General features: G+C 47.7%; 5 protein-coding genes across 5 annotated transcripts; 3 read left to right on the top strand and 2 right to left on the bottom strand.

The window, feature by feature from the left end:
• Window positions 1-177: 177 nt before the first annotated feature.
• M430DRAFT_15310 (hypothetical protein) lies at window positions 178-1819 on the top strand (the record flags this gene model as incomplete). Its single annotated transcript, XM_024863218.1, has 2 exons — window positions 178-538; window positions 591-1819. 2 exons carry the CDS (start codon window positions 178-180, stop codon window positions 1817-1819), a joined length of 1590 nt encoding a protein of 529 aa, XP_024725603.1.
• Window positions 1820-3871: 2052 nt separating this feature from the next.
• Window positions 3872-4373, bottom strand: M430DRAFT_15311 (hypothetical protein; the record flags this gene model as incomplete). Its single annotated transcript, XM_024863219.1, has 2 exons — window positions 3872-4097; window positions 4315-4373. 2 exons carry the CDS (start codon window positions 4371-4373, stop codon window positions 3872-3874), a joined length of 285 nt encoding a protein of 94 aa, XP_024725604.1.
• Window positions 4374-5259: 886 nt separating this feature from the next.
• M430DRAFT_38771 (hypothetical protein) lies at window positions 5260-5999 on the top strand (the record flags this gene model as incomplete). The annotated part of the gene is made up of 1 exon (XM_024867276.1): window positions 5260-5999. The coding sequence occupies exon 1, from the start codon at window positions 5511-5513 to the stop codon at window positions 5997-5999; it is 489 nt and encodes a 162-aa protein (XP_024725605.1). The 5' UTR covers window positions 5260-5510.
• A 413-nt stretch (window positions 6000-6412) lies between these two features.
• On the bottom strand, window positions 6413-7877 carry M430DRAFT_32586 (hypothetical protein). Its single transcript, XM_024866198.1, has one exon. The coding sequence runs from the start codon at window positions 7818-7820 to the stop codon at window positions 6474-6476; it is 1347 nt and encodes a 448-aa protein (XP_024725606.1). The 5' UTR covers window positions 7821-7877; the 3' UTR covers window positions 6413-6473.
• Window positions 7878-14487: 6610 nt separating this feature from the next.
• Window positions 14488-16344, top strand: M430DRAFT_162842 (hypothetical protein). The gene is made up of 3 exons (XM_024863433.1): window positions 14488-14983; window positions 15047-15087; window positions 15138-16344. The coding sequence occupies exons 1-3, from the start codon at window positions 14591-14593 to the stop codon at window positions 16111-16113; spliced, it is 1410 nt and encodes a 469-aa protein (XP_024725607.1). The 5' UTR covers window positions 14488-14590; the 3' UTR covers window positions 16114-16344.
• The last annotated feature ends 3675 nt before the right edge of the window (window positions 16345-20019 follow it).

Here is a 20019-nt window from a genome sequence, read left to right on the forward strand (position 1 = left end):
GCTACACGACAAGAATACAAAGCACACCATGGATTGCCCTCGCAATGGTCAGGCGGTCTACCCATTCTAAAAGCTACGAAGACCCATATTCAAGCTATTTCGCCCCGTCAGAATCCGAATTCTATCTACCCACCACGATCCTCCCGCACTGAATCTCCTCCAACCCAAAAATCCACCATGGCCTCCTGGCTCAACAATACCAAGGCGCAGTTCGCCGCTACGGCCATCGTCTCCGGGGCTATTGTTGCGGGTAGTATTCTTGGATACCAACATGTGCGACGCCAGGAAAAGTTAGAGGATTTAAAGAGTTCTATACCGCCGCTGGGAAAGGAGCATCAGGCCGACAAGGTACGTTGTGCTTTCTCGGTAGAGGGCGAGGTGGATATGGAATTAAAATGGAAGGGGAAGCTGACGGGCGAAGTGAAGCTTACCGACTTTGGGGCGGCAGCTACTGATTCGAGGGAAGTAAAACTGAGTAAGGAGGATGAAAGGGCGGTTCAGTTGGCGGCACGAGCACAACGAGGGGAATATGATGATGGTATGATTGAAGGGATATTTTGATTGAGGAATACCTGCTAATTGGTCTCTAGAGCTCATACTGGAACAATTGGCCCGGAATCGCGTCTTTCTCACGGACGACGGGTTGAAGAAGTTACGCTCAGCATTCGTGATAGTCGTCGGTTGCGGAGGAGTGGGATCGCACTGTACCGCAGCATTGGCACGCAGCGGTGTGTCGCATATCCGCCTCATCGATTTCGACCAAGTTACTCTTTCTTCCTTGAACCGACACGCAGTTGCTACTCTCGCCGATGTTGGGACCTCTAAAGTCCACTGTCTCCGCAGACGTCTGCAACAAATTACGCCGTGGGTGCATTTCGATCTCAAAAACGAACTCTTCGCTCCTGGCGCGGCAGACACATTATTAGGCGCATGGGATGGAAGGAAACCGGATTTCATCGTAGATGCTATCGATAATATCGATAGTAAAGTCGCTTTACTGGAATACTGTTACAAGAACAACCTACCGGTTATCAGCTCTATGGGTGCAGGATGCAAGTCAGATCCAACACGGATATTCATTGGCGACATCTCAACCAGCACAGAAGATCCGCTGTCCCGTTCTACTCGTCGCCGTCTTCGCGCCCTTGGTGTAGCAAGTGGAGTTCCCGTCGTCTACTCAACCGAAAAACCAGGTGAGGGTAAGGCCCAGCTTCTACCGCTTCCCGAAGAAGAATTTGCCAAGGGATCCGTTGGAGATCTGGGCGTGCTTCCTGATTTCAGGGTCCGGATTCTCCCCGTGCTGGGGACGATGCCCGCCGTCTTCGGGTACACTTGTGCCAATTTCGTGATTCTGAAGATTACGGGGTATCCCTGCGAATACGTGCCTGCGAAGGGAAGAGAGAAGATGTACGACGGGATCCTAGCGCAGCTACAAGGCAGCGAAGAGAAGTTGATAAGAGCGACGACGCCAGGTCAGGAGCCGCAGGGGTTGAAGTTAGGTGTCACGGCTAATGATGTGGGGTACGTGGTTGAGGAGGTATACAAGGGGAAGAGTGCTATTAGTGGCATTCCGACTAGATTAGCGCTTGTCAGATGGCGGAAGCCGGAGGGAAGTACCCTGGAGTTGGGGGTTGAAGGGCAAAAGAGCAGTACGCTGAAATTGAGGGATCTGGTGTGTATGACGAGGGAAGAAGCGGCCGTGCATGAGAGGGAGGTGGTGAAGGGCTCCAAGACGCCGGAAGAACTTTATGATAGAGAGACGGTAGAATTGGTAGAGGCCAGGATTCAGGAGGAGATTAGGTATGAGAAATATAGATGAATTGTTATTCTCTTTGAGATCTCAATTATCCTAGTTAGAGTGTTAGAGTCCCTTGGATAAGAATGCCCTACGGGTACCAGCCTTTCGTGGGGGCATTTCTGATAGGAGGGGTTTCCCTTTTTTTTGGGCCCGGTTAGAAGCTGGGGGGGGGCATGTTTGAGAAGCGCTATGGAAGAAACACATGAAAATCCCTCGTGGAACCCCCCCCCCCCCCCAACCAAAAAAAAAGAAACAAATCAGAAGCCTCTCGACCGAGGAATCTTCAAAGATTGTCACTTAATGAAAGCACTCATTGGACCGAGTATCGAACCAACAGCCAGTATTCGCCCGAGTATACTGAGCTGTAGTGATTGATGAATGCATTTGATGAAATTGATAAATTGAACGGGAACCAGAAGATAGAAAAGGTCGTTCACAGGATCATAAATGATAATAAATTGCGTAAGGAAGTTTACTTTCTACACATACAAATCTTAAGATCAGTACAAGATTGCGTCTCTGGAATTAAATACTATTTCAGAACCCACAGATCAGAGCAAGCTGGACTTTCCTACCTGCAGTATGCCTCTAGACCCCCCCCTCCTATTTATCTCGGCTACAATATTATTGGACGAGCTCTAGTGAGCTAAGGATAGGGCATACGACGTTGGACGTACATAATCAAATAGAAGTTTGGATTTCAACAAATCATGCAAACATGCAACAGATCAGCGTTTGTGGTTTAGTGGTAAAATCCATCGTTGCCAGTGAAGCGATTCACCCAACCTCGATGGGCCCCGGGTTCGATTCCCGGCGAACGCATTAGAAGAGATTTCTCTTTTTTTGTTCTATTCATTACATGTTTCTTTTTTGTGCCCTTCTCCACAGAGGGATTCTGATTCCAAGGCTAAAGTTCGGCGTTACTAATCATTTCACTTAGAACTCGCTTAGTGACAGACGTCCCTTTTTTTGTGGCTTTTTTTGACCTTCTATCTTCCCTTTCTTCTTATACTGTTCCAATCAGAATTTTCACACGTCTCATCCGCGTTTGTGGTTTAGTGGTAAAATCCATCGTTGCCATTGAAGTGATTCATTCAACCTCGATGGGCCCCGGGTTCGATTCCCGGCGAACGCATCTCTTCTCCTTTCCAGGCGTTTGTGGTTTAGTGGTAAAATCCATCGTTGCCTATATGAATAGGTAACTTCTTATTCTGCAGCTTCGATGGGCCCCGGGTTCGATTCCCGGCGAACGCAATATTAGAGATTCTATTTTGGTTCCATTGCATGTTTTTTTTTGTAGGATCAGACCTTTTTAGCTTCAGCTATCAGCCATCGTTGGCTTGGGCCTTGGACGTCGTTTAAATGCCCCCCTCGGTTTGAATGAGGGGGAGATGGGAGGAGTTGTTTAGCCTCGCAGATAGCTACTGTTTTATCAGGTATAGGTGTCCGACGAGGCCCTGGCCCGGTGTCACTATTTTGGTCAGTAGCTGACTATGATCTTATTTCTGTATGACATACTATGAGTACCTGACGGTGCTTCCCCAAGCTCTTGTCATCGGCTCAAGTTCTCAACCATGACGAGTTCCTCTTCTTCCAAAGGTTTCATGGTCTTTAGAAGCAGGATGTGAAAGTCGCCATCTGCTATACAGCACCAATTGAGAAACTATTCAAAAAGTCTGGGATAATAGCCTGCAGAGCACCAATCCAGCAGACAGATTGTATTATCCTCAAGGATAAGGATACTTCATGGCGCAATATTTCCATGGCACAGCACCAAGTCGCGAGTTCGAAACGATAGCAGAGGATCTCCTCTGCACTGCCAGCGGTTCCACCACTCTTCTAGCTCCTCAGTAGAGCGATATGTTGGCGACGATTTCCCATAACATAGTGGGCCTGGCCGGGACGCTCGCAGCTCCGTGAATCGAGTCAAGATCTCGGTAATTCTTCTTGTTATGGCGGGGTATTCGTCGTCCGTCGGTTGTCGGCCAAAGATTGTTCTCTATCACAATGTATCCTTGATCGTCAGATCTGAAAAAGCGAGGAATGCATGGGGGACACGGACAATCTTTCCATCTAGGAGCTGGCAAGCCGTGTGAAGGTTGTCTGCTTCCTCCTGATGAACGCCAATGCCAAACTTGATAAGACCTCATCCGAGATCTGCACAATATTCGATTGCAGGAACTTGCCCCCGATTTCTGCGAGATTTGCCGACTCGGGATACGAGCAGAGTGAAATCAGATCCTCTACAGTAGCAGTCTCATGTTGGAAAGGTACCGATGCCATGGTGTAGTAGCGTGAACTGGATTAGGGAAAATGTATGAACAAAGGTCAGATACTGAGCCAGTGGGCGCGGTTGCTCGTGATAGCGAGAGGAGTTGATGTTGAAGAAAAGGTAGAGGCAAAGCGACTTCGATTGGCAATTCCTGCAGGTACGAAGCAGACTTCGCCCACGACCGCAACCACACCACCACCAATTCATTCCTAGCCCTGTATTTGTGAGGTGTAAGGCTTGTTACCCTGGTTGTCCTCCTGTGCTCGTAAACATCAGAGAGGCACCTAGAAGAAGAAGGGACATTTTTGTAGGTATATTTGTTTTCCCCTCCTGGTTCACAGGAGACATATCCGCTCCTTACGAGAGGAGCTTCACTACTGCCTCTGCGTGTCCACCCATTGATGCCCAATAAAATGACGTTTGCTGATACTTGGGGCGTCACGACGTTCTGGGCAAATATAATCCGCCTTTCCAAATAGTTGATCTCGGCCACCGTGGCCTTTTCTCTTCTCCTTCGAAGTCGAAGGACGCATCCAAATCATACCATTTATGAGGTATCGTTTCTATGAATTTGAACACCTTCATCATATGCTCAATTCTGTTCTGAATTCTTGCTGGTTGTATATTTGCCGTCTTGCTGTATACTGTTTGCTCTCGTATGGCACAGAAACTTGAATCGATCTCTGAGGTCACCCCGGTACATCCTCGACCTAGATTTACTCCTCTATTAGTAGCAAAAGAGCGGGCCGCAACCGCTTTTCAAGAACCCCCAAAAGAACAGTGTCTTCGAAATAGTCTCTACTTTCCATTTGTCTGAAATATCGCTCAAGTTGGGCTGCAAGACCTGAAGTGATCGTCTCTTCTCACAACCTGTCATATGCAAATAGTCCTCACAACTTTGACGAGAAAACCAATATTGAAACCAAAAAATGTAACGGACATTTGGTTGATTTCATTATGGTCAATTCGAGGGTAGCATATCGAAGTTTTGGGCTCCACAAGCAAGAAAATCGATTTCGACTGATCTCAACTATACGGCAAGTAGCCTGGTGATTAATTTATATTTAACACGATGGTATATCAATCATGATCAAATATGAACTTCCTTATGACTACATCACAACCTAAGTTCCGGCCTATATCTCGTCATCGTCTTCTGTCATCATTCACGCCAATCTTGAGGGAAACCCCCTAGTTCGCATGACCTTTCCCCACCTTGAGCGGCCCCTCATTACCCTACTACGACACCACCAATATGTTTATATTCATGTATCACGCTGGATCTCTATTGTGCCTTAACTTTCCATTCTGCACAAGACAGGTTTCCGCTTTCAACACCGCAACCCTCTCGTTCTGTCCCGATCCATACGCCCTAGGCAAAGAATTGAGCGCCGCAATATAATATCCAGCTCTTGCCGCCACCATCTTACAGCAACCGTCATGGACCCTCCACCGTATGCCCCTTTCGAGCCTCTATCGTATACGGATTTTGAAACGGCCTCCATCCGCTCTGCGGCTCCCTCCTACACCAGCGAAGCACCACCCTACGTCTCTGCAAACTCCACCTCCCCAAATAATGGACTGAACTCACCATACATATACTCGTCTTCTGCCACCTCCCAATACCATCGCGCAAACATCACTCCTTCACTTGCTGCTTTCCGCATGCCAACATGGTCACACACTCAAATCTCTAATCCTACCGCTAGACACTATCATTCTGTTGCGCAACGAAGAGCGACAGCGCGTATTGTGCGGGAACAAGCCACGCTACTAGCAGCGGCTGTGAATGGAAAAGAGAGGGTTGCTCTAATGAAGAGGAAGATGGAACTAGAGAGGAAGACGAGAATGCTGGAGGACCCGGACTTGGTCGGAGAACAGGCAGCTGAGGAGAACAAGCAGCAGAGATTAAGGCGTTTCTCACAGTGAGAGGAAGGATAGGAGGCGGAGTTGGTTGTTTGCAGAGCTGAGTAATTGGAAGGAGGAAGAAGAGTTGGAGGAAGCTCAGACGGGGAAGAGGGCTGAGAGAGTGGCAAATTGGCTAGAAGATTCGGCTGTTCCCCCTGAAGGTTCGATAATTTGTGGATCTGGTACGGTTAGCAATAGATAACCAGGCGTTGGGTTACATAGGCCTGCGAGCAAGAGCTTAAGATAAAGTTCTGATAGTGGCGCACTCTGATAATAGGATTACTTGTATGTTTCCAAGAAGGCCTTGCTGTTTCTTTCGCTTGAGGAAGGCGTTTCAGCAACCGTACGATGCTGATCTCCGGATTTTCAAATACCTTGATATCATATTGACGCACAAAAGAATGTCAAGGCAAATGCCAAGGGGCAAGAAGCATTAATCATTGAACGTCATTATCATCACCTGGGAATCGTCCATCCATGCATATCTCGTCCATCCTATAAAACCAACGCCCTGATAGCAAAATAAGCCCCGATAGCACCTAGTAGCATGGCCAGCACAATGCCAGCACCTTCCAGAGTCATGGTAAAATATATTGCAAACCCAGTCACCAACTCTAACAACCGCGCGCGCGCTCTCCGCTGCTTCCAATCCGGGTCTACACCGAACGGTGGACTGACTCGTGGGTCCGGATTCCCACTCTCCTCTTCCGCGTCGGGCTTCGGGATGGGGATCAGAGGAACCGATACGTCCAATGCGACAGCCCGATGATCAGAAGTTGGAAGTAATGGCAATGCCGTATATTTATGTGTGATTATATGCGCGGAGGGCTCTTGGCTCTTCAGCCAAGATGGGATATCGAGGTATAAGATCCGATCACACCAGCTGGGCCATCGATGTTTGGCCCAGTACCACCTCGATAAATCTTCGTCGGGAGTGAGGAATGGTTCTTTGGGGTCATATTTATATGTTGGGGGGAATGTGACGGGGGCTTCGATCAGACCGTGGCAAGTCCGACCTGCAAGGCGTTCTTGGTTTAATTGATCTCTTTTGAAGAGGGAGGAGAAGTGGTTTGGTGAAGAGAGCTCGTGATGTGGCTGTGGGAACGAATCGATATGATCCGAGGGCGAGGGTTTGATGGTCGAGGTTCGATAGTTCAGATCTCCTGCCAGGAAGAGGTGGGATGTCGATTTGTAGATTGAGGCATCTTGGGGTGAAATTGAGAGGAGGGGTAGCCCTTCGCTGGCTGCTGTTAACGATGTTGCTGGCATCCCTTCTTGAGGTGCAGATGAGAAGATTAACCCCCGCACTATGCTCTTCCAATCTTCGTTTCGGCGTGGGACCTCATTTTCCATCGCTGCCAGGTGGGCCGAGACAAATGTCAATTCCGTATAGGAGGAACCTCCACTATGATACGTGAAGCGTGCACCGACCGCGCCTTTGTTTCCCATTTCCGCAGCTCCTACTCCCACCCCTCCAGTTTCGAGATCTTGTATAGCTGCAGGATCTTTTGCAAATACCATAATTCCTACCATGCCAACATTCCGAGCTACTATCGGTGTATATATCGAGGTATTGTTGGAGCCGGCAGATAGCTTTCGAGCCGCCTTTTGGACAGCATCGTCAAATCTCGAGAAGTATGGGACCAGAAAGGACCCGCCTATCAAGGAATTGGATAACGGCGCAATTTCTTGTAGGGAGAGAACGAGTAGGTCGGGGAGTTTAGGCGTGCTGAGTCCGGAGAAGAGTTGCGAAGCGAATGCGTCGGTGTCGATTAGGGAACAGGCACAGTTGAAGGTCAAAACATAAAGACTAAGATTCGCCATTGCAAGTGTGTTTGTCATGTTAGTCGGATCATTTCAGCGCCCATTTCAGTGTTGTGGGTTGGGCCTTGAGTTGGTCGCATAGGTAGAGCTGCGATGCTGTCGTCGCGATTCGTCGACGTCATTTTGGCAGCATTCGCTTAATTTCAGGGGACACACAAACCGGGGATGATATATCCTTCACCAAATCACAAAATGCTGGCAACACGATGCAAAAAATAACCCAAGTGCGTGGGAGAAAAGGTCAAAAAAAAGAAAAAAGCAATTTCGTTTTGCGTTCGCCGGGAATCGAACCCGGGGCCCATCGAGGTTGAATGAATCGCTTCATTGGCAACGATGGATTTTACCACTAAACCACAAACGCGGATAATACAATGAAATATAATCTTTCAAAGTAGTAGAAGAAGCAACAAAGAACAGGTCCAAGAAAATGATAAAAATACTAAATCCCATGCTATCGAAAAGTTTCGGGTGTGCATTTATTATAATTTCTACTCCAACATTCGCCGGTCTCGCTCAGGTTGGTAGACATCTAGGTAATTTCTAGGTGTTGTCCTAGTAAAACATTGGAATCAACCGTTTCTCTACCGCTTTTAACTTGGTTACTACATTGAACATGTTGCTTTTAATTTGAAGACTGTTGATTTGTACCTATACAAAGGTAATATACAATCACTTGACTAGATACGCATTTGCTTTACCAACTGCCACTTCAAGGCAGTAGGAGACCGCATCAAGCGAGCCGACGAGGAGTTGAACTTGAAGACTTCGAGCCAAACTTATAAAGGTTATTAATTCGACGCTTGTCTTTTCAATGACAGGGATGAGATTCTGCTGATAAAATGATCTAAAAGACGTGTACCCATAGGCTGAACAATGCATTGCAGCATTCAACAAAACGAGTTCTCAGGAGAATCCTCCCTCTAGATTATTGAATTTTGATATCCTGTGCTTCGCAATCAAGATCAGGCGGCCATAACACAAATCTCCCGTTCCCACGACGGGATTCGATGATATCATATGGCGCAATGGCTTTCTGATATGGAGAAGGAGAAGAACTCTCAGGGGGAAAGAATGAAGTTGGGGCCCATTTCAGGATCACGTGAAATTTCACTAACTCTTTAGGGCAAGGCGGCAGATGCTTGATATCTGACATCTGGCCGACTACAGTCTTCAAACAACAACCCTTCACAACCTCGGTATTTCACCTGCTTGCTAGAGAGGAGAGAGAATTCCCATCGTTCTTTTCTCTCTTCTCACCGCTCATTCTGCGCCTTTACTACGTCGCACAGTTACTGCACCTCCCTCTTACACATTGGCAACGGCTGCCTATTGTTACGCCCACTCATTTTACAGCCGGGCGTTTAAGGCGTCCAAGGCGACTAGCCCAGCGAAAGAGGATGATCTCGTGAGACGGGAAGAAGAGGAAGTGTTGAGGCATTTCATTTCGTTTGTCAAGGGTAGATTCAGGCTGAGTGACAAAATGCAGGCCAAGCAGCCAGCACAGCAAGTACCTCACCCAGTCGAGCCTACAACAATTTGCCACTGTTTGAATTCGGAAATCTAGATCGATTTGATTGATTTCATGACCTCAGCTGTGAGGAGGGCTGTGTCTACAGCTTGAGCATCATTTCAGCACAACTGGGAGAGGAAAAACTTTTCTGGCTTGTCACGCCCGCCGCTCCCCTGAAGGCTGGTTGATGCTAGGTTTCACGACAGTAGTAAAGTGAAATCGTTGGGATTTGATGGCCGCTGCGCCCCCAGAGAGCTATCTGTAAGGCTGTCTCTGGCATTATTGTTCTATTGTCTCATTTGCTACGATTTTCATGAGATTGTTATGATCCTGGGCAGTTTCACGTGGCTGGCTATTGCATGGACTGCGTAGTTGAAAGCGTATCAAATAGTTGAGGCAGACTTCGTTCTTTTTTTCAAGTCAGCCTTCAAGCTCAACAAGAGATTGGCATTAGCAACGTTAAGGCAACAAGCCTTTCAATGTTCAGGGTAATGAGATGACAAAGTTGTTGCATTACACAGAGTGCCTGTGAAGGCTATCTCGAGCCATGATACTTAGCTTTTGTCTCTCGAAAAAAAGTTTTGTCCAGGCACCAGGCAAGATCAAAGAATGTAGTATAATCTATAAATGAAATCTCATCTATTCCAAGAAAAAATGAAACCAACAGCTGCTGATGTATGATCCGTGGGGAAAGTCGTCAAAACTCCAAGTCTATCCAGCATCGCCCAATCCCCAAAACCCAAGCAAGAAAATCTATAAGGAACATTTGCCATCATAAAAAGTTAACATCCACCATGCCTCCTATCTAAGCCTCGATCTTAGATTCCCCACCACCATTGGTCCTGGGCCCTGAGAGAGAGAAGGGCAGTAGCCTCAAGAGAGGCTTACAAGCCAATTAGCTTCAGAAACTGGCAAGTCCCATGAATTGAGGCTTGATTAATCGGACTTACCCTCAACTTTGCTAGTTGCCAAGAGGAATCTTCCTTGCCTCCACCTCGCAATCCCCGCACCGCAGATGACCGCAAACTGGACAGAGGTCCACAAAAGTTGTACTTCCGCTATCGCCGCATTTGTGGCATGTCCAGACATAGACGATTTGGTATCTTGGCATGTTGTTTGTCTTTGTGATTGGGGATTGAGATGGAATGAAGACGAAGAGTTTTCAGGTTCCAATTGATGGCTGTTGGATTGTGGTAGAGTGTATAGAAGCTGTCGATTCCTTGAATGTATGATCAATAAATGAGGGATACATTTCATATTTATGCCAAAATTCCAGATCAAGTCTACCTGTCCCAGACCTTGTACAAGGAAAGGCAGTCCCAGACGCCCGACCTGAAAACTCACACCGATGCCCTACTGCGCCATCTCCAAGTCCCTTCGCACGACGCCCGTCGCCCCGACGAGACGTTCCAATCCTGATGCCGAGCAGGGCAAAAGCGTGATACACGCAGCCCAAGGTTGACGACCGTGGCGTAGTCCTCAAGAAGTCCTTCTCAGTAGTAGGGCCTTTCTTCTACCTAGTTTCCCAACGCTCATCTCAACATAGGAGTGGAGGAGGAAAAAGGGGGCGGTTTGAGGTAAAGATGCGTCAATTGTCCATTCTTAGTCACTTGACTTGTGCTGGCGAATTGCTCACCGAAGCCCATACTGCACGCTTGGAAAAAAAAAACCCCTGACACGCCCGGTTGGCTTATAATGGGATATCAGGGCGTCTCTGCTCTAGCGACGGGGCGTTTCAATCAGTCCTGAATAAACGCTCAGTCAAACCTCCCATATTGGCTGGATAGCCACGATAGTACGTCATCAGAACATACTGGCTGGAAAGGGACAACGTATTGGAACGCAAGGCTGAGAAGGCGGAAAAGGCGACAGTCGTGCACGCCCAAACGCTGGAATAGGTAGGCTAACATAGGTAGGCAAAAAGGGGCACTGCGTGGGGGCTGTATTAAGCGAGCAGGAGAATATATGTACCTACTTTAAGGTACCTTATCTTGCCTTACCTTGCCTTAGATGGGTACCTTAAGTATCGTAAGCAGTACTGTCGTACAAACAATCAAACTTTATGACAAGATAGCCGAGATCTCGAGACCCTGCTATACGACCGAAAGCCTCAGTCTTTGCGTTGTCAGCGGAAGGGATCACATGTTAATTGCATATGGCCGCACAGTATAACAGAGATGAGTGGATGGTGGTAAAATTAATTTCAACGCCCAACGCTATGCAGACTAGACCGCTATTAGAGACAAAGAACATGCGAAGAGTACAAGACTACTTAGTGAGGGGCAAAAGCAAGAATAAAAATCAAGAGTTTCAAAATCAGGACAGGCACGATGCTATGAAAACCAAATCCACAAGGAAACGTGAAACAATTGCACGCAACAACACCCAACAAACTGAACAAAAATTTCATTCGCAAAGGCCCTCTTTAAAACATATCGCCACTGCCTAGCCACCCGAGGGTGTAAAGATTTCTAGGATGGTGGTAAGCCTGGGACTCTGGGAGATAAGCACGCCCTTGTGAATAGCGGAGGATACATACGTTTAACGGTGGATCGGGACCTTCACACTCTCAACGAAACAGTACTGGCATCTGTAGTGCTGACACTCCGGGCAAGCTGGAGTTGATGTTGTGTCCATCGCACCGCTCCTGCGGCAGGCACAGCATGTCCAGTTCCAAAAGCGCTGGTATGCCGGTTCCCCCTTTTTAGGGCCTCCCGAGGAGCCTTTGCCCTTGGAGGAAGAGGAGTGGTGGTGGTGAGATGAAGAGGAAGGCATTGATTATAATGGCTGCTAGGAGTAGATTCTGTCTGTCTCGAATTTGAAGAGGTCCAGGACGAAAATAAAGGCGGAAGCACGAGATTGAGTCCCTTGAGTAGATGGAAGCTTAATGCAGCGGCGATAGACAATATTCAAAGAGGAAATAACAGGGAAAGATATCCAACGGTTTATGTAGGAGATTCTCAAGCATCTCTTCAACTGTGTTCCGGACATGAGGTCTCTCACCGACGTAAGTCCTGGCAGACTCACAGGCGCATCTAGTCATTTCGCCCATCTCTCCAGACCGAAGTCTCGAATATGCCATTGAGTCCAATGATCAATAGACAGCTCGTCATTCAATCGCTGCCAAGAAAGTCCTGATCAAGAATGGCGAGGCACACTCGTTTTCGTTGAGGTTGATGAAGGTTCAGTAGAGTCATACCTTATGATAGGTGACGGATACGAATCCATCTAGGCGGTGCACTTAAGGAGAGTGCTACTTCAATCCGACCATGTAATCCAATACAAGACTTCGTCGGGCTCCGGTGAGGATCTCAGTAAGGCCGATACCGGGCGTAGAAATAGTGATTTGCTTGCCGCCTCGTCTGTATGATTTACACGGTGAGGCAAAGCGGTATGGTACTTGGACAACCAGGCCCATCAAGGGTCATCTTAACTTCGTAAAGTCGACTAACCAAATCTCAGTCCTCAAAATCCGGGCAATCTGCGTGGTACGATTTGTTTAATTGCGGTGAACTCGTGATAAATCTGATGGCCTAGCAGGGGTGCACGGTTGAGGCTGGAAATTTGTGACGCCACAGCAATGGGCGCACTGGAAATGCATGCGATTATAAGGAAATTAATTGCTGTGCCATAAAATCCACAAGAGACGCAATGGAAGACTTAGAAGGGAAATAAAAATATCCTGCGCCGACTTTTACACAAGATCTACGGATTGACCTGCAAATTGATAGGCGAGGCTGGGAGACGAGGCTGAGAGACGCGCACAACGCCCCAAGGCAGATATCAGACTTTGCTGCAAGGAAGCCATGGAACTTTGACCGAGCAAGCCGTAGCAGAGCTCGAGACCTTGCAAAAATCTCCTTTTGAGTTTGATTCGTCCTGTAGCTCTTTGACGACAAGAGCTGTTAAAAAGGTGATAACAAACACGGTGTGTGTGACAAGGTTGCCGAGAGCCTACCATTAAACCTCTCAAGAAAAGCTGTGCATATGAAGGCCCTCGCTCGAAAAAGCGACAATTGAAAGTTGCTCTCTTCATATCGTCAAGTCGGCAGAAATACCAAGTTTAGATATCTAACCTCTTGGGTAGGTGGGTAGGTCCTCGAACTGGCTCAAAGAATGACGAGAGTGCGAATGAGAATCTTTCGGTGTGCTAGATATAGGAAGTACTCGCTCAGCAAAAAAAGCTTGCTCAATTCTTGTATGGGATGAGATGTTATTGAAAGCAATAGGCCCAGTTGGCTGGAGTTTGCACTGTTATCCCGCAGCCAATGACACAAATTAGCTACGTGCTTAATCTGGGCATGCGACCTAGGAAGAATACAAAGCAATGAAAGGCGTTCATCAAGTGCCTGAGATAGAGAATGAATCTGGCCAGAGTGGCATTTGAAGAGTACTTCTTCACTAGTTGTAGATTGCAAAAAGAATAACATTGAGCGAAGATATGTGGCTTTTCTATCTCAGTTGTAAGGGGTCAAAAATTCTAACAAAGGCAAATATGGACTTGGATATACTCCGTATAGAAAAAGGAAATAAAACAATAAAGCACGCTCAGCACTGAGTCTACACTGCGTCGTGTTTCTTCCTTGATAGAGACCGAGCGCGACTGAACATCGCGATAAGGAATCTCATTTTGCATTATGCGCTTATACGCGGAGCTAGTCTTGTTTCGTCAACAACGCGGTGCGCACAGAGCAGGGAAGCTACATAGTACATACAGCTTCACCTTGCTCTGACTTGTGGTGTATAACGTACCATTATGGAGAATCGCTTCTATATTTTGGCGCCATAACACCGAATCTCTTTGCAGGGCGTTCATATTTCTGCAGAAACGACAGCTCTTAGCCTTGCAGGGGAGGAAACCGAAAGTCCTAGACGATACACAGCTTTACTGGAGACACTGCCGAGTCTGAGAGAGCGGCTCTGGAGAACTATTCTATACCCAGAATTCCCCTTGGACCGCGATTTTACGCATGATTTACTCTTTGCCCTATAGAAATGGTTATGGTGGCCTGAAAGGTCCCCCCGAGGCCGAGATGCAGACCAAGGTGGAGTGCAACAAGATATCAGCCTCTCTGTGGACGGCACGGATCATACCAATTATATTGGCGGGAATTGTTGGTTACGCTACCTACGTGCTTGTCGCTATTCTGTCCGGTAATATATTTATCTCTGTTGGATTCTGTGGCTAACTATTACAGTAAATTATCTCCTTAGGAAACGTCACGACCATGGCGCTGCAATTCCAATTCTCGTTGTGTATTTCATCCTGTTCATACTTATGACAACATCTTTTCTACGACTAGTCCACATAACCATCTTCGATCCTCCCTATGTACCATTACCGCCGCCGACACCTCCATATGCAGGCCCGAACGAACCAAACAGTAGTTCGTACTGGGCTGCACAAACAAAGGATGTGTTTACCTGCTCAATGGACGGAAGACCAAGTTGGTGCAATACTTGTGGAAACTGGAAACCTGATCGTGCACACCATTGCAGTAGCTCGGGACGCTGCATATTCAAGATGGACCACTTCTGCCCTTGGGTTGGAGGACCTATTGGAGAGAACAATTTCAAATTTTTCATTCAATTCACTGGATACACGGCATTGTATTGCATTCACCTCTTGGTTGTAATGGCAATCTACATTCACCAGCAGAAAGTCACAGAGGTATGGCAACTGAAGCTCTTCCCGCGCTCCTCCTCGAAGCGTTACTGATCAAACTGGATTTAGGGCGAAAGCGTCAACCCACAATTCGCGGTGATTTTAGGACTGTAAGAGCGTGAATGACCTTTGGTATAGTATTATACTTACTTTAATGTAGTGCTGCATTCTTCGGATTATTTACAGGAAGCATGTTTAGTACGGGTATCGGCATGGCCATGACCAATCTAACACAGGTTGAAAAACTTGGCCACAAGACCAAGGTTCACACTTTGGCAGTGCTCAAGCCCTTGCCAGAAGAACTTCTTCGTACTGGACAGTATACTGTTTCTCAGTTTCCTTATCCAGAGATCATATATCCTTTGGAAATTGGCTACGCTCTACGTGCCGACAGTTGCGAGGTTCTCCCGCAAACCAATACGGATAAACCCTTGCCAGACACAAAGCGAACCGCCGCTCTGCAACAATCTCAAACTCTGCAGGAGAAATCAACGCACCCTATGCCCGGGTTATCTCCAGGCCCGGGAGATGATAGCTCGGTATCTGTACGTTCACCAGGACACTTAGGAGAACGCTCAAAAAAGACTGTAGTGGCCCCAACAGGAGACAATGTGGAGCAAGCAGCACTATCAAGGGTTTCGTCAGAGCTCCGACAAAGAAAGGAATTCGAAATCGAGGCTAGCAGGAGACCTAGAAAAGCCCTATCAGCTAGTGAGCTCAAGGCCGTACGACTTTTTGCTATCCTAAGACTGAATCCCGGTGATAATCCATGGGACTTAGGGTCTTATCTTCTAAATTTTGAAACGGTCATGGGTGAGAATGTTTTTGATTGGTTTTTACCTTTCAGAAGAAGTCCATGCTGTAATCACGAGGATCCAGAAAGCTATTATCGCATAGGCCCAGTGGTGAAACTTGCTAGAGCAAAAGCCTTCTCTATGGATGCGAAGGACCCAGGTGCAAAGGTCAACCCTAAAATGTCTGAACGCTATCAGAATGATGCAGAAGCTGGATGTCCAGGACGAGAACCTACAGAAGGACATAGCCTCCTCAGCAATCACGAACACGCCATTAGCCCAAACGCTCAAATTGAGATGAACAATCTCAGCGGTTATCCGCCACAACAGCAGCCAGGATGAAAGCAATATGTACATTAAATATCCTTTTCCCGGAAGGTCTCGAGAGCGGATAATCTTGAGACCCCGCCTTCTTATTGGTTTATTTTCATTGGAAGAGAGCGGTTTTCTGCCGCGCCTTCAATATGGGTAGAGCGGCGTTTTGGTTCAAGGAAAGCTGCCACAGCACATGAGCTTTGTTCACAACAAGGGGCTGGTATGACCTCACGGGAGCGTGGCATATGGACAGGGTAAATTAATGAATATGGGGTCACTGGGATATATACAGATTAGACAGACCTATTCTCTTTGCTACGGTCGTCGTCACCATTGTGGCAACCAGGAATAATGCTAATGAATTCATCGTCAGAAGACCATCGCAAAGATGTGAATGGTGAAAAGTGCTCCCTATAATGCCGTTATTACGTGGCGGCCACTTGGCTATCGCACTGGTGCCCGCTTAGCCATCCCTTCAAGCTCGACGACATGCCATCTGGAAGGCCGACTTCTGACTTGAGGTACGTACTTCCGACCACCAACAATGCCCGAGACTGCCTACCTATCCAACAAAGGGCGAGGCACCCAGGCATCAGGTCGCGCAAGATCCTTTTGTTGACCTGTTACAGTAAGCCTTATGTCCAAACTTCATCAGACCCCGGCACCATGAAGTATTCTTTAAACAGCAATCAAGCCTTCATAGGTCGTGCTACTGTATAACCTTCATGATGAATCTTTATCTTCATCGGCAGCTGCCTAAGTCCGAGAGCAAGCCTGTCGAGTCAGATCCTCTGCTAAGGTATCCTGCTAAAGCTTTGAGCCCAAGTCAATCGCATGAGGTGTGAACGACCATGCCGATATGCTCGCGATAGGACTAATTTGGGGATCCTTGGATAAGAATATAAATAAGCTCTACTCTCCATGGAATCAGCAGACACAGTCCTCCAGAGACAGTTTCCAGGAATCGCCGATACAAACCTCAATACATACCTATATACCGACCTCGAAGCTTATCCATGAGGATAGACAGCCGGTCATAGGTGCTGAACAGCTCCGGACAGAGTGAGCCAAGGCATTACAGTTCATTCCCAACTTGAAGGTCGACGCAAGATGCGGTGTAGGAGCAATGAGGTCTTGCTGTTTTCGAAAGGCCTATGGGCTGACGGCGGGGCGGTGGAAAATTCCGTGGATATGACTGTTGGAGGGATGAGGGAAGTTGTCGGAGTTACAGTGGGTTCTTGGACAAAGAGCGGTATCTTTCTGGCACTGGAAGATGTGTAGGCGGCTGCCAGTACATCAACTTGACAAGGCGGATTTCAGAGTAGGTACACCTATCAACCTCACGTGATAGTACCTACCGACTTGTATACCTACCTACCTACTAGGTAAGGTAGTATAAGGTACTTACTAGGTACTTTGTTTCGAAGTCACGGCAGTCACCCTTGTCACGCCATCTGGGGAACGTCTAGTTCAACATAAAGCCTGCTCAATACTCAAAACAGAAATGGATATCAATAAAACGAGGCGCGAACTTCGAAGTGTCAAGAAACAGGTCAACCGCCAGCCAAAACACTAGGAGGACTCTGGAGGAGACAGCATGAGGAACCCAAACAGCAATAGAATCATCACGTTTTCATGAATTGAATGTCCGCTGGCGGAAATATCTAAAGAAGACAGCAAGGAAAGCTAAGCAGAAAGGGAGTTGTCAGAAAAGTAGAAAGCCGAAACAGGGAAAAGAGTCAACATGGAAGACAAGAAAGCATAGAGAAGAGACAACAACGACAACAGGAAAAACAGGGAATCCAGACAACAGAAAATCAACCAATCAGCGAGGGCCTGCTCTACCCCCTTCGTGCGGCCCAGGAGCCCCTGAGGAATCCTCCGACTGTGTGAGAGGCCTTATATCCATCAGAACCCGGCTTCCCCACAAGCATTGCATTCCTTGTGGACACAATCTCCCCATGCACCAGGATTGATACCATGCAGGAAGATACGACATCTCCACCAACTCGTCATATCTAGCACACCCCGCGTGCTATCTTGCACGGCGCCGGCCAGATATTTATCGTTGAGCAAGCAATATCACCACTTCATTGCATGAAGAGCATCTATAGTGCGAGCAGTCTGGGCAGTAGAGTCCCCAGGTCAGTTCCTGCACTTCGCGTCCACATCCACAGCACTCCCACCATCCTCTCATCGATACTGGGTGGGTGTGGTTACGAGGCATCGTTGATCTTGGAGATGTTAGCATATATCTGCAACGACTAAGCATCTACGCAACATACATTCAGATGCTTGTTGAGGTTCGAAGTAAGCCTTGGAGTTGTGGTGTAGTTTTGCTGAGTGGGATTTGTAGGAGAGTAACCCTGTGGTACTTGCTGAAAATCGAAGATAGCAGGTGGGAGGCAGGGGAGGTAGGTCAAATATGTTGCTCTTGATCCTGATTCTGCTGTTCAGGTGCTTTGAACTTTGCTGCTCTCTTGCTCTTCTCCTTGCATAAGAGGCGTTGTCCATACTTTATACTCATGGCACTCAAGTACCTTGAGACTAGATACCCAATCTGCGAGAGGCCTCTAAAAACTTCCAAGCGGAGCATGCGATGCTGTGAGTTGGCTCGGGCGAGGCGCCCGTCAAATTTCCCTCGCCTCCTGATTTTGACTGCATGACGACCAACGAGCCCATCAGTGACTCGGTGATCATTGAAGTCTGGCAGCGTCTTGAGAGATATTGACGGTGAGGGAAGACCTATGTAATGCTAGTGGCCGTTACCACACAGGCATATCCTTGATGCCATAGTCGACTTCGCATCTAAGAGGACCCGTGATAGCTTTGATCAAGGGATGGTTTCGTCCATGCAAAGGTAGAACACCCTCTAAAAAGTGGACCTCAAATCTCCTTCATAGCTTCACAGACCTATCTCAAGTTTCATTAGTGGAAAATAAAAGCTGTGGCTGTGTTGATACTCTTGGGTATCGGGTTGGACAGATGTGAGGCAATGTCGAGGTGCCTTGACATGTTGCTGTCCATGTGAGAGTCCCACGCCCGTGGCTCTCAGAGGCGCAGACTGATGCTGTACGATAGTTGGAAACACATCTTGCCCTGTATTCGAGTGGATACCAGAAGCTTTGTTTGCTGGCTCTGGAAGGATGGATCTCTCAGTGTCGTGCGTGTTGAAACAGATCAAGAGCTCCTGACTTGTCCAAGCCGCAGATAGGCAACCTTTGCCTCTCGAGACGCTGTCTGAAAGGTAACTAGGGACCTTCAGACGTAGATATCGGGTCAATCTAAACGCGCAACCGCCCCGAGGCTGACTCTGAGAAGCCCCGGAGGAAGGTACATCACTTCTCCACAATTCCCGAACCACCTGATATGTCTCTCCAAGTGTATCCCCAATCTATCCTATTGTATGCCGGTATGCTACCGTATCTAGCATATAAGGCCAGCACCTCGGTGGCTGTGAGGATCTGAGGCGTCCAGATGCATGGCTCATTCCGGGACTCGCTACCTCCTCTGGAATAAAGCAAAAGCTTCGAAGGCATTCTGTCGTCATGTACGCCGCAGAACTGAAAGGACACTCTAACCATGTCAAGCCTTGTCTGGCTTCTCAAATTCTTCCGTGAAAATGCCTAGCATTGGGGCGTGGCGCCGGTATTGTCGGCTTGAGCCTTGTGCTTCTTATGCTGACGTTGTGTCATCTAAACGTATCCTTAGATGAATGGCTAGTTTCATATATGATAGGAAGGTAATAACCCCACTGCCTATCTTCCTTCTTTTGTATTGGTGTGTTGCTCTCTCACCGGTAGTGGTTTTGTCTCTCCTGTCTTGTTGTCTCGTAAGTAATCGACGACCTCACCGAGCCTCCAGGTCATTGGAAAGTATCTGCAGGGGGGAGCTGTGCAGTACTGGCAGAGCTGCCTGGAGTCATTCAAGCTT

The sequence above is a fragment of the Amorphotheca resinae genome, assembly GCF_003019875.1.
Source record: "Amorphotheca resinae ATCC 22711 unplaced genomic scaffold M430scaffold_1, whole genome shotgun sequence".
NCBI lineage: Eukaryota > Fungi > Ascomycota > Leotiomycetes > Helotiales > Amorphothecaceae > Amorphotheca > Amorphotheca resinae.

Coding starts and splice junctions, on each gene's coding strand:
- M430DRAFT_32586 (XM_024866198.1), bottom strand. CDS start 7,820: ATGACAAACACACTTGCAATGGCGAATCTTAGTCTTTATGTTTTGACC.
- M430DRAFT_162842 (XM_024863433.1), top strand. CDS start 14,591: ATGACAACATCTTTTCTACGACTAGTCCACATAACCATCTTCGATCCT. Junction 14,984..15,046: donor ACCAGCAGAAAGTCACAGAG/GTATGGCAACTG, acceptor AACTGGATTTAG/GGCGAAAGCGTCAACCCACA. Junction 15,088..15,137: donor TTCGCGGTGATTTTAGGACT/GTAAGAGCGTGA, acceptor ACTTTAATGTAG/TGCTGCATTCTTCGGATTAT.